General features: G+C 42.7%; 2 protein-coding genes across 2 annotated transcripts; one reads left to right on the forward strand and one right to left on the reverse strand.

Annotated features, from left to right (window-relative positions):
* Nucleotides 1-216: 216 nt before the first annotated feature.
* On the forward strand, nucleotides 217-1,146 carry LOC309401216 (olfactory receptor 6X1-like; the record flags this gene model as incomplete). The annotated part of the gene is made up of 1 exon (XM_081970285.1): nucleotides 217-1,146. The coding sequence occupies one exon, from the start codon at nucleotides 217-219 to the stop codon at nucleotides 1,144-1,146; it is 930 nt and encodes a 309-aa protein (XP_081826411.1).
* A 5,590-nt stretch (nucleotides 1,147-6,736) lies between these two features.
* Nucleotides 6,737-7,609, reverse strand: LOC309401217 (olfactory receptor 6X1-like; the record flags this gene model as incomplete). The annotated part of the gene is made up of 1 exon (XM_081970286.1): nucleotides 6,737-7,609. The coding sequence occupies one exon, from the start codon at nucleotides 7,607-7,609 to the stop codon at nucleotides 6,737-6,739; it is 873 nt and encodes a 290-aa protein (XP_081826412.1).
* Nucleotides 7,610-14,472: the final 6,863 nt, after the last annotated feature.

The following is a 14,472-nucleotide window of genomic DNA, read 5'->3' on the forward strand; positions in this document are numbered from 1 at the left end:
AACGTATCTACTAATAAGAATGTAATAATTAATGAATCACTAATTCATCAAATGTTCTGTGAGTAAAAAATATGAAACTTTTCAGTAACCCTGCACAGCAATTCCCTTCAGCCCTGTGTGATTAACGTTTGCTCAGATCCTAGTGCATACCTTTCTTCTACCACAAATGATAATGTTTCCATCAATTATTGTATCTTTTTAGAAAAGAAGAAGGGGATGGCCAATGCTACATTTTTCAATGAATTTATTCTTCTGGGATTTTCAGAATTTCATGAGCTGGATGTGTGGTTTTATATACTCCTGCTTCTGATGTACCTTCTGTCACTTGTAGGACATTCCTTGATCATCATCGTGGTTTCCATAGAGCCTAAGCTCCATACTTCCATGTATTTCTTCCTCCTCAACTTCTCTGCGGCTGAGATTTCTTCCACAACATCAGAGATACCAAAGATGTTGGTCAACAGCTTCTCTGGCAAAAACATCATCTGCTTTGCATGTTGCATGGCCCAAGTTTTCATGGTCTTCACGATGGGAGCTGTAGAGTTCATCACCCTCACGGTCATGTCGTTTGACCGCTACGTGGCCATCTACAAACCTTTGCATTATCAAAGCATTGTGACCAGTGGACTCTGTCTCAAACTGTCTTTGCTGGCGTGGATTGGTGGGTTTGGACTCATATTTCCTCAGGCGGCCATGGTGTGGACATATCCCTACTGTGGGTGCAATGTGATTGATCATTTCTTTTGTGACATAGGTCCAGTTTTGCAGTTGGCTTGTGCTGATACAACAGTGATTGAGCTAATAGGATTTGTTTATGGTGCTGTTATAATGTGGGGATCCTTCGGGTTCTCTCTAGTTTCATATATGCTCATTATAAACGCCATACTTCATATAACTTCTGCCACGGGGAGGTCCAAAGCCTTTTTCGCCTGTGCTTCCCATCTCATTGTTCTTACCATTTTCTATACAGCAGATATGCTCATGTACTTGAAACCTTCAACGCATGGCGATGCCCGACTCAATAAGGCAATCTCTCTTCTGCGCACCAGCTTTGTACCCATGTTAAACCCTTTCATCTATACAATCCGGAATAGTGAATTCAAAACCGCTTTGTGGAACGTGGTAACCAAAAAGACGGGTTTCTAACATGGCGCATGACGCTAAATATGTAGGTGTTTCCATGATCTCCCCTTCTGAAAGAGAACTAAGGAGTTCTCCCTGGTGCTCTCTGATCTCGGTTGCTTTCTTCCAGGCTTTTCATTACCCAAATAGGTAACATCATCAGTGCCACTATTCCTGATGTTGTTACCTAATTGGGTAATGAAACACCTGCAAGAAAGCAATCAAACTCAGCCACGGACCCAACAGTTCAAACCTGTGCTACAAATATTCTCTTTTGTTGGGAAGAGAAAATATTTGATAATCCTCGTCACATCTGTGTCTGTTGGGAAATCTTTCAACTGTTGCACGTCCATCTGGGATGAAATATGAAATGACATATCAAATTATGAAGTCTTTAAAATATTTCATGGCTCTTGTGAAGCCTTTGTCCATTTGACAATGTCAAGTTGGTCAAACCCAACCCTGATGCAGCCCTCAATGATATCGAGTTTACATCCCTACAATAGGATGCTTGAAAGTTGAGCTTTTGCAACCAAATTTATAAATTCCTGTTTTCCTTGTTGTGGTTATTATTAAATATTGTTCATGTCTTTGAGAAGACCCAGAATTTTTACAGTGGATCAGTGGGATAGGTCGAAAGGTGCTTTTTCCAAAAAGCAACTGGACATTGTTTTTCCTTGACGATATTTTGATTCTCACCCAAAAGTCCAATTGCCTTTCGAAAAAGCACCTTTGGGACAACCATGACCTGTATGATTGAGTAAGCCGTTTAACTATGCACCGAACTGAAGAAGCTCCTTAGGTGAGAAGCAAAACATTTTCAAGGAAAAGCAAAGTCTGGTTCTCTTTCCATCAGAAAAAAGAAAATATGGGATTCAGGAAGAAAGAGGCAAATATAAAGGTTTCTTTCCTCCCTATCTCCCTCCCCCTGGGCAAATAATGGCTGAAGGTCTTTAGAACTGAGAAAACCACTGTGCACTATGTTCTGAAAATTAAACAGGGGGTTGGACTAGAACACCTCCAAAGTCCCTTCAAACTGTTATTCTGTTATTTACTTAAGCCAAAGACCATATACATTTTTAGCACTTGTCGGAAGCCACTCCCCTCCCAGAAGAATGAAGAATTTTGAGAAATATTTAGAAAGGCAGAATATTATATTTGTCTAAAGGAGAAATATAAATCTTAAGGAAGGCAGAAACTCAGAGCTTCAGGTCCCTGCCACAAAGAGATATTTGGTGCCCATTGAGAAGGTCTGGCCCAGCCTATCCACAAGGCAAAAGACCTTCTGCTCCAGGGTGATGGGATCAGAGCTAGGTTCCTCTGTGGGTTCACACGGATTCAGATGATACTCTAGCTATGATTCTGCCCAGTTCAGCAAATCTGCAAATCCCACCCCTGGGTGGCCCCTCCCACCCTGCCCCTCCCTTCCCAGGAGTCCCCACGTGGGTCATTTTGGATGCCAGGTAAGTACAGGGCCCACATGTTGGCTCGGGGGTGGGGAGGCAAAAAATGGGTCTACAGAAGTTCTGGAAGGCCAACAATGGGCCCATTTCCAATCTCCAGAGGGCCTCCGGAGTCCAGGGGAGGCCATTTTCACACCCATGGAATCTCAGGAAAGGCTCCGGAGCTTGGGGAGGGTGAAATTCTGGCCTACCAAAAGAACAAAAATGGGCTGGAGTTTGGGGGAGGCAGCTTCACCCTCCTGGAGGCTCAGGGAAAGCCTCCCGAGCCTGGGGAGGGAGAAACTGCCCCCCCAATGGTGCAGGAGCCCGAGTAGGCCACGCCCACCATGGCCACACCCACCCAGCAACTGTCCAGAGAACCGGTTGCTAACATTTTTCAATCCAACCCCTGGTGGCATTCTTCTCCAAAGTTGAAACATCGGTCTTCCGATTTCTCTCTGTAGGATTTCATTACTAGCCTCCTCCTCATCCTTCTTTGAATCTATTCCAGTTTGTTGTGTAGACCTTTATAAAGTTTGATGCTGAAAACCAGATCATGTGCTCTGGGAAAACAAGCTCTAACCAAAAACTGCGTCTTGAACTAAGCGGTGGTTTCAAATCTAACGTATTATCAGAAAGGAAGCGTTCTTCATCCGTCCTGCACAATTGAAACCGTCTTTGTGGCTTCTCTCTACAGAAACCACCTGTTGAATAAGTATCAGAAATCTGTTTGCAGAACTAGAGACGTAAGACCAACGGCTTATGAGATCAGTTTCCAAAGGTTGGAAGATTTATGAGAGAAAAATGACTTTAATAATAAATAACTCCAGCCATTCATTTCACAGGATAAGTAACGAAACTTGATGGTGACAATGAGTGGCTTATCTTCATAGTATTACCAAAGTGATATAAATCTTTTCCTCTCATTCGTTTTTCTGGAATGTCGATAGCCAGATGTCCCTAAATTGCTAAAGGGAAACAACAATAATCCCAGAACTCAAAATGCTCCAAATAACAATATCACTTAGACTTATATACCGCTTCACAGTGCTTTACAGCCCTCTCTAAGTGGTCTACACAGTCAGGCTATTGCCCCCAACTATTTGGGTCTTCATTTTACCCACTTCTGAAGGATGGAAAGCTGAGTCAACCTAGGGCCTGGTGAGATTCGAACAAAAAAAAATTGCAGGCAGCCGGCAGGCAGCAGATATAGCCTGCAGCACTGCACTCTAACCATTGCTCCACCGTGGCTCTTGCATCAAATAGCATCTCTGGAATTATAAAGCCATGATCATATTCAATGTCCAGATGTAAATCTATAGTTGGCCAGTGATCCACCTAGTAGCAGTCTATTAATGTTTCCTTTTACTAGGGTTTCTGGAAAGTTGAACGTTAAGATAAAGATTTATTTTCTGTGCCACTTGTGCCTTTGCTTGGATTGGAAGGCCTTGCTAACAGACACTCCCTTCCTGGTTAGATTACTTCAATGGACTCTGCATGGCCCTGCCCTTGAAGCTCACCCAGAAGTTACAATTGATCCAGAATGCGGTGGCTTGCACAGTGTTGGTTGCTTGTAGATTCAGCTCTTTTAGTCCTCTGTGTTCTGACCTAAGCTTCCTGAGGCAGTAAAAAGCACACGCTTAGTCCCCAAAGCCTCTATTTATTTCAGCAGATGTGAATTATGTTTATTCACAGTCCGTAATAAGTCAAAAATAGTTTGTAAAGAGTCTGACAGAAGTCAGCCAAAGTCTTTCGGGAGAAGGCTGATAAGCACCCATCTTTATCTCCTTTGAAACACTGCCAAAGACCTAATTAGCAATTAGCTTTGCAAGGCCACATAGAGCACAGAGTCAAGAGCTTCAGATGTTAAACTGACCAGAACAAACCAAGTTGCTTCCTGCAAAGGCTCATGTGCATTTGCTCCTCCTTTATGTCTTATGGGAGGGGCCAATCATCTCCAAGCCTTATTCCTGCATTGCCCCTTTTGTCTTAACTTTTCTTGCTTTCCGGCAGCTCTGCGCATGCACACACTGGGAACAGGCTTCCCTTGTTTCTCTGCCTGGCTGTTGTCTGACTGGAGGCTCCAGAGGCAGCACATAACTCCCAGATGGCCTTAGCCCCCTCTGCCTCCAATGCAGAGCCCTTGTCTGAGCATTCCCCCGACTCCAGGACTGGCCCATGTTCCTCCTCAACTTCCTCACTGTCTGACTTTGCTGCCAGCACTGCAGCAACACTCTATTGTACAAGCTACACTGTATTGTATACTCTATTGTACAAGCTACACTGGGTCTTGGTTTTCTTCTAATGCAATTAAAAGTGCTGGCAATCACTTTTATAGACATATCTGACACACAGTTAAATAATTGATGGGATTCCCTGTGGATATCTGTCCATCCTAACAGATCACCTAACAGATCTCTTAAATGATGCTGTTGGAATACATCTCCATCTGGTTCAGTTCCAAGTGGGGAGAAAGACACTGGAAGCATGGAGGCTGATTGGAAAGATGGTTTATTGATGAACAGGACCACGTGATTTTGAAGTCCCGGGCAGCTGACCCCATTGAGTAGAGAGTGAGGGTTATTTATACCCTCTCTTGGGCCTTTCCCTTGAGCTTCCTATTCCTGGGCAAACTATTGGCTGCTGTAGGGGTGACAGCTAACATTGTAGGTTTTTTGAGTCAACCTTGTTGAAGCTTGGGCTTATGCAATGTTGTTGTGCAATTTCTATTGTGGCTGAATGACTTTTCCCTGAAGGACAATCCCATCATCTTGGAGCTGAAGGTCTTTTGTTTTGTAGATAGGCTGGCCCAGTCTTTCTTAATGGGGACCAAATATCTCCTGGGGACAGAGAGCTGGAGCTCTGAGTTTCTGTCTCTCTTAAGATTTTCATCTCTCTTTTACGTCAAATATAATATTCTGCCTTTCTAAATATTTCTCAAAATATTTCATTTTTCTAGCAGGGGTGACTTCCCTCAGGAGATAAGCAGGAACCAAGAAAAGAAGGGAAATTTCCAAAATACAAATTTATTTGCTCATCCTGGAGTATGTGAGAACATGCAAATGCTCAAGTGATGTGGCCATTGTAAATATGTCAACCTTGCAACTTGAACCCAAGGAAAATACTGATCTACTACAGGATAGGCTGGTTTTCTTACATTTACTTCTTTCTTCTATGTTTGCCTGGTTGTAACAACTACAAGTATTGGGTAAAATTATCCAAAACTATGAGATGGAACATTCTTAATTCCAAAGTCGGATAATTTACATTTCCCTAATAAAAGAAAAAAACTTCTTCAGTGGTGAGATTCCAAATCTTTTCCTACTGGTGTTATGAGAGAGCACTTTGTGTGGGGGCTCGTGTGTCATGCAGCACTCAAAAACCGTCCTCGGTGTCAGCACTGATGAGCTGAACTGTTTCTTTAGTTCAGGTGAGGCTTGGCACTCTGCTCTGCTGTGTGAATCAGCTGAGCTAAAAAACGAAGGGAATATAGGACAGGGAATGACAGGGGAGGAAGGGCGAGGCCAGCCAGAGGTGATATTTGCCGGTTCTCTGAACTACTTTAAGATTTCTGCTACTGGTTAACCCGAACCAGTCCGAACTAGCTGAATACCACCTCTGCACCTCTTTCCCCAATTGTACATCCAGGAGGAGGAACTGCAAGGCAGAAAAAGTAGGAGATTCCTTATGCAAATACACATAAAAAACAACCACAAACCTTGGTGCTCTCTGATCTTGCTTGTTTTCTTGCAGGCATTTCGTTACCCAAACTAGGTAACGTCATCAGTTTTAATCCAAATGGATGACATACAGGTGTGGTATTCACTTACTTTCCCTACCGGCAAAATGTGAGTGTGCATGCATGCACACATGCATTCGGCCTTCCACGCATGCTCTTTGATCATTCGTGTGGCTTGCATGCATGTGCACAATTTGAAAACCTGTCTAAATCGGAGAGCATAGAGCCGGGGAGGTTGCGTGGACCCACCCTTGGGCCCACCCATGATTTCCACTACTGGTTTGTGTGAGCCGGTCCGAACTGGCTGAATATCACCTCTGATGACACACCACTGATCTACAGTATACTACAGCAGACAGAGGACAAAAGAAGGGAGTTCTACTTAGGACAGTGAGTTGAGAGAATGCAAAGACATGTAAAGAGTCATGCACTATTAGGATCTCCTCTTCATTTTTCTTACTACTCTCCACAGAGCTGTTTTGAAGTCACTGTTCCGGATTGTGTAAATGAAAGGGTTCAACATGGGAATGAAACTTATTTCAACAAGAGACAATATTTTGTTAAATTGGCTATCAAGATGAGTTGAAAGCCTCAAGTACATGAGCATAAGCACCATGTAAAAAATGGTTACAACAGTAAGATGGGAGGCACAGGTGAAAAAGGCTTTGGAGCGCCCAGTGGCAGAAGGGATCTGAATTATAGTGTATATAATGCACACATAGGAGATCAGGGAAAATCCAAAGGAACCCCACATGATAGCAGCTCCATATAGGAGTCCTACAAATTCAATTATAGTTGTGTCAACACAAGCCAATTTTAGAACTGGACCGACATCACAAGCAAAATGATCAATGACATTGCTCCCACAATATGGGTATGTCCACACCACGACCGACTGAGGAAATACAAGTCCAAACCCTCCAATCCACGCCAGCAAAGAGAGTTTGAGACAGAGTCTATTAGTCATAATGGTTTGATAATGCAAAGGTTTGCAGATGGCCATGTAGCGGTCAAACGACATGAGAGTGAGGGTGATGAACTCCACAGCTCCCGTTGTGAAGACCATGAAAACTTGAGCCATGCAACACACAAAGCAGATGGTGTTTTTGCCAGAGAAGCTGTTGACCAACATCTTTGGTATCACTGTCGTTATGAAAGAAATTTCAGCCACGGAAAAGTTGAGGAGGAAGAAATACATGGGAGTATGGAGCTTAAGCTCCATGAAAACCACTATGATGATTAAGGAATGTCCTACAAGTGACAGAAGGTACATCAGAAGCAGGAGTGTATAAAATCCCAGGTCCATGTCATGTAATTCAGAAAATCCCAGAAGAACAAACTCAGCAATAAATGTAGCATTTGCCATCTTATTCTTCCCTAAAACAATGACAGTAATTTATAGAAACATGATTCCTTGATGGTCAGAGAAGGAAATATGAATAAAGAATAGAATGGAATGGAATGGAGTGGAGTGGAGAGAAATAGAGTAGAGTAGAGTAGAGTAGAGTAGAGTAGAGTAGAGTAGAGCAGAGCAGAGCAGAGCAGAGCAGAGCAGAGTAGAGTAGAGTAGAGTAGAAGAGTCGGGTAGGGTAGGGTAGGGTAGAAAGGAGAGGAGCGAAGAGGAGAGGAGAGGAGAGGAGAGGAGAAGAGAAGAGAAGAGAAGAGAAGAGAAGAGAAGAGAAGAGAAGAGAAGAGAAGAGAAAATATTTATTGGCCAAATGTGCTTGGACACTCAAGGAATTTATCTCCAGTAATCTCTCTCACTGCACATACAAGTAACAAGTGATAAATCATGATCGTAATCTTCATAAAATACATTCCTCATAAATCTTAAGATACAACACTTAGTGATAGGCATAGAATACTAAATAAGCAACCAACATAAATCATACTAGGTTACTAAATAAAGCAAATCATATAAATCATAAGAGACAAACAACTAAGTTATTGTCATAAGAAATTAAGGAAATAGGTAATAGAAAAGATGAGATGAATAATGGTAATACAGCTCTCAGTGTTGTGGGAATTAACTTGGTCTAGCAGAGTGATGGCCTGTGGGAAAACTGTCCTTGTTTCTTGTTGTTGACCATAGTTATAGCATCATCTTGAGCAAAGAAGTTGAAACTGTTTATGTCCAGGATGTGAGGGTTATGTAGCTATTTTCACAGCCCATTGTCTGGCTCAGAGGCAGGTCCTCAATGAAGACTGGCTGGTAGCAATTGTTTTCTTCTTCTTCTTCTTCTTCTTCTTCTTCTTCTTCTTCTTCTTCTTCTTCTTCTTCTTCTTCTTCTTCTTCTTCTTCTTCTTCTTCTTCTTCTTCTTCTTCTTCTTCTTCTTCTACATTTCTAACTATCCACTGAGGACTGTGTCTTGTCTGGTTGCAATGCCAAACCAGATAATTATACAGATTCCAATGACAGTAATAGTATTTCCTTTGTAGGACTGAGTAATGTAGTCATGACTAAATGCCAAAGGTAAACGGAACACTGTTACCTTCCCACCAAAGGTGGTTCCTATTTTTCCTACTTGTATTTTTACATGCTTTCGAACTGCTAGGTTGGCAGAAGCTGGGACAAGTAATGGGAGCTCACTCCATTACATGGCACTCGGGATTTGGACCACCAAACTGCTGACCTTTTTGATAGACAAGCTCAGCATCTTAGCCACTGAGCTACTGCATCTCTCTGAGCCACCGTGTCCCTCTTTAAACATGAAGAATAGCTAAAATCTCGCAGTAGAGAAGAGCACTTTGAAGGAAGGGTAATAGAAAGAAGAAGAGAAGCTTCACCTACATAGTTAAAAAAGACATTGGACTTATATCATACAATCTCCAGTAGGCTTGCTAAAATGGTCTACTCAAATTCTCAAAATAACTGCTGATTGTTGTCGCTTGATGTCCAACAAAACTGCGTTGTCCATCCCTTCTTCTTCATGAAGCAAATGTAGGTAGCCACCAACAAACCATTGGTCCATGAAGGCTCATTCTCCCCCTTTTAGGCATAGCCCTCCCACCCTATAGGGTGAAAAATTATCTTCTGAACATGGAGATGACCATCTGAGGATGACATGTTGATAGCTCCAAACCAGTTTGTTTAAAACAGCTACATTCACTTTCCTCAAACTCGAGTCGATTAATGATTTAATTGAGAGGGAGAACATAATACAATAAAATTGAATTCTTTATTGGCTAAGTGTCATTGGACACACAAGGAATGTATCTTTGGTGCATATACTCTCAGTGTACATAAAGAAAAATAAAGTAGAATACATTCATCAACTATCTTAAGATACAACACTTAGAGATAGTCATAAGTTACTAATAAGCAATCAAATTATACTAGGAAACAAATAAAACAATATAAAATTTAAAAATTCAAGCAACATGGTTATAGTCATAAGTGGGAAGAGATAGGTGCTAGGATGGAAGAGAGGAATAATAGTAGTACAGTCTTAGTAGATAATTTGACAGTGTTGTGAGGTTTAGTTGTTTAGCAGAGTGATGGCATTTGGGGAAAAAACTGTCCTTATTTCTAGTCATTCTGGTGTGCAGTGCCCTATAAAGTTGTTCTGAGGTCCATGCCTATAAAGGCATGGATAAAGAACTATTTAATTTATAGTTTAATTCGATTAATGCCCTATTTAATCAGATTTATTTTACTAACATTAAAACAATTCCATACCACAATACAAAACCCTGAACAACTCAAAAGCATCAGAATGCTCCTGCATTAAAAACATTTTTTTTCATACCTTTGGCAAGAAGCAAAATTAGAGCATTATTCCAGCATGAAATATATAGGGGGAAAAAATGTTATTTTTTTTCAAAATACCTGAACGTAAAGAGGACCTCATCCAATCACCCAGCATTAAAAATATCCCCCGGATTCAGTGCCGAAGAAATTTCCCAACAAAACCAAACTGATACTGAGATGGTATTCAGTAAGTCTAATCCGTATATAGATTTTGTTCAGAGTTTGACTAAGATTTTATTTTTCTTCTGACTCCCTTGGGATCTACCCATGCCAATTTAAGAAAGCTCATTAAACTTGAGGCAAGTTCATGACTAAGTCACAATCTGTATAATTTCTCTTTCTGTCCATACACACAAACACACACACCTAACTTCTTCTCTATACTACTTCTAGCTATAATATTTCTGCAAGTTATAGGTCTACCTCTGCTTCTAAGTATAGAGGTAGAGTTATATGGTATTTCTTGACCACAATATACGTCTTTCCAATAGGGCCAAAAATGGCCTGCAGGGTACTTAGATCTGCCCCAGCAAAGGACCGCCCCACGATGCCTCTGCCAGTGAAAATCCCCCCCCCCCAAACGGCTCTATTTTGGCTGGCAGAGGGCTATCAAAAGAAACTAAAAAACAAAACAAAAGGAGAAATATTTTCCCTTTTGCATTTGAGCCTGCACAAAGGGACAAGGTTCTCCCATACAACACCTCTCCTGCGCGAGCTGCACTGGCTTCCTGTGGCCTACCGGGTGCGCTTCAAGGTGTTAGTCACCATCTTTAAAGCGCTCCATGGCACAGGGCCTAGTTACCTGCGGGATCGCGTCCTGCCCCACACATCCCTGCGACCTATTTGCTCGCACAGAGAGGGACTTCTCCGGGTGCCGTCCTCCAGAGAGTGTCAGAGGGCGGCGCCCAGGAGTAGGGCCTTCTCTGTGATGGGCCCTACCCTTTGGAATGACCTCCCCCCAGACATTAGGACAACTACTGACCTCCGCTCCTTCCGCACGAAACTTAAGACCCACCTGTTCCGACTAGCCGGCCTGACTTAAATTTAGAGCTTTTCCACCTCTTGGGCATTTTTAATTGTTAATTTTAATTTTTAAATTTTAACTGTCGTTGGGGTTTTAATTGTCTTAAAGTACTGTAATTTATTTATTTATTTTCCACCTCCTCCATATTATATTGTTGTGACTGTTGCTACTGTACGTCGCCCCGAGTCCCCGGGGGGAGAGGGGGCGACTAAGAAGTCAAATTAAATAAATAAATAAATAAATAAATAAACAATAAAGGAGAAAGGGTAGTAACTTGGCAGCTTGGGTTGTGGGAAGCGACTGAGACCCAGGCCTGCCACGCCCCCGGACCAGTTCTCTTGGCGGCGCCGTAAGAGCCTTCTGCGCATGCATGCGCAGAACATTTTTTCTTGCACTGCGCATGCGCAGTCCCTGTGTGAACTGGCAGCAGTGGCAGCTGGAATCCACCCCTGAGTTGAGTGCACTTTATAAAGTATTTCTTGACTACAATATACGTCTTTCCAATAGGACAGGGGTGTCAACCTCAAGGCTCGTGGGCCAAAACTGGCCTGCAGGGTGCTTAGGTCTGCCCCGAGGGGCTGGCCTGGAACCAGGAAAGGACCAGCCCATGGTGCCTCTGACAACGAAAATGGGTTTCCCCCCCCTCCCAGCTCCATTTTGGCTGTCAGAGGGCTATTAAAAGAAACTAAAAACGAAACAAAAGGAGAAATGTTTCCCCTTTTGCATTGGAGCATGGAAGAAGGGACAGGAAAGGAGAAAGGGAAAGAGGGAAGAAAAAGAAGGAAAGATGGGAAGAAAGCAAGGAAGGAAAAATAAGGAAAGAGGGGAAGGAAGAAGAAGGTGAAAGGAAGAAGGAAGGAAAAAGAAGAAAAGAGAAGGGAAGGAAGGAAGATTATGAGAGTGAGGGAGGGTCTCAGGGAAATCCTGCCTTAGCATTGGCCACCACAGATGCCCCTGACAAGAGTCCCAGGCCACACCCACCATGGCCACACCCATCCCTGGCCACACCCACCATGGCCACACCTACCCCAGCCCTCTGAGGTCAAACACAACCTTGATTCGACCCTTAATGAAATCGAGTTTGACACCCCTGCAACAGGATGTTTGAAAGTTGAGCCTTTGCAGCTAAATTCATAAATGAATTCCTGTTTTCCTTCTTCTTCTCTTCTTTCTTCTTTCTTCCTTCTTCCTTCTTCCTTCTTCCTTCTTCCTTCTTCCTCCTTCCTTCCTTCCTTCCTTCCTTCCTCCTCCTCCTCCTCCTCCTCCTCCTCCTCCTCCTCCTCCTCCTCCTCCTCCTCCTCCTCCTCCTCCTTCTTCTTCTTGTTATGTATTGTTTATGTCTTTGAGAAGACCCAGAATTTTTTACAGCAGATCAGTAGGAGAAGTCCAAAGGTGCTTTTTCCAAACAGCAACTGGACTTTGTTTTTCCTTGAAGATGTTTTGCTTCTCATCCAAAAGTCTAATTGCGTCTTGAAAAAGCACGTTTGGGACAACAAGGATGTCAGGCCTGTAGTTATGTTCTTTTTAGGATCTTTGGCCTGCCACACTTTCTTATAATTTTCTATGCTGTTTCATTAGTGTAGTAGTTGGGAGGGGGGAATAGAAAGGAGTAGGATTGTCGAATGTTTTGTTGTCATTCTTTTATAGAAGCTCAAGGTCATCTTTTGTCTCCGCACCTTGACACCTGACCGGAAGCAGAGGGGTGTAGATGCCAGCGTGGAAGATGATGATTGGAACATGTGATGGATTTGTGGGTGTGGGGATAAGATCATGAACTTTCAACTGGGTGGAATTCCAGGAAGAAGATCAGAGTTGGAATCCCATAGATGTGCTAACTTGCCTGTATGATTAAATTGGAACTTTAAGGATGATTCTGCCTTGGTCTCTGATTGATTTCATGCATGGTATTTAGAACGCTCACATGATTGAGAAGATGTTTAGCTATGCACTGAACTGAAGAAGCTTCTTGGATGAGAAGTGAAAGGTCTTCAAAGAAAAACCAGAAAGTCCAGTTGCCTCTTGAAAAAGCACCTTTGGGACAACGAGGACCTGTATGATTGAGAATCTCTATATACGTCAGTAGGAGACTGTTATATTCCTGAGTCTAGTTCATTCATTTGCTTCATGATAAATACTTCTATTCAAAGAATGGCAACCATTCAACTTTATGAAAGCTTTGCTCTGGATTGAGGACCCTGCAGGTTAAATGTTGCTCATGTAACCTCTAACACAGGGGTGTCAAACTCAAACCTACAGGATGAATCCAGCCCACAGGGTGCTTAAATCCGGCCCACAGGGAAAATCAAAGGACTGGGCAGCAGTGCCTCTGCCAGCTAAAATTGGCTGTGTGTGTTTTTGGCCCAATTTTAGCCCATTTCTGGCCTGTTTTCAGATGGCAGAATGCTGCAGGAGGCCATGAAGGGTGAAAATAGGGCATGTGGGGGGGGAGAGCGTGGTCTTCCATGCCTTATTTTGGGCGGCTGCAGGAGGCTGTTCAGGCTGAAAATGGGGCAGAGAGGGCCGCCCCCCACCCAGTGCCTTGTTTTTGCCACTAGGGTGCTACAGGAGCATCCATCCCATCTCCCCCCTCTCCCTGTCGTTGCCCCCCACCCAGCCAATGGAGGAGAACAACAATGCTGATCCGGTCCTCAAAGAAATCCAGTTTGACCTCTAAATATCCATCTTCCCCTTTCCATCTGAAAAAAAAAAAGGGAATATGGGATTCAGGATGAAAAAGAGGCAATTATATATATATATATATTTTCATCCTCCCAGTCAATTATGGCTGAATGTCTTTTAGAACAGGGAAAATCATTATGCAGGTTTATCAATGTTCTGAAAATTAAAGAGGGGGTTGGACTAGGAGATCTCCAAGATCCCTTCGAGCTCTGCTATTCTGTTATTTCGTTAAGCCTGAGAGTCTACATTTTTAGCACTTCTGCATTGATTCTGAGAGAGCTTTCAGTACAATTAATGGAGACCTGATTTTTTTAAAAAATTCGACTATACCAATATTCTCTCCATCCCACCCCCACCCCCCAACTCCCTTAGGACTTTCTTGTAGATAGCTCAAGGATTTCTTAGGAGGTCCCTGAGCCCCAGATAGATCTCTGTGGGCCAATTTAAGAAAGCTAACCTTGGAAAGTTTTACGCACTAAGTTATTGAAAGATAAAGTCTATCCAAGTGTGTGTGTATGTGTGTGTGTGAAGTATGTTTCTGTGATTGCACACACATTATATTCAGGATGTAAAGGTATATATGATATATTTCCGTATTGAAATAACAGTTCTTCAGAAAAGTATGATATTTCAGCTAGAAAAATAGGTGTTTAATTATCACTTTTGGGAGGCATGCCAGAACATGACATCATTTTCCTAGATGTTCCATTTGTT

Source organism: Natrix helvetica, assembly GCF_964273705.1.
Source record: "Natrix helvetica genome assembly, chromosome: Z".
NCBI classification, from domain to species: Eukaryota; Metazoa; Chordata; class Lepidosauria; order Squamata; family Natricidae; genus Natrix; species Natrix helvetica.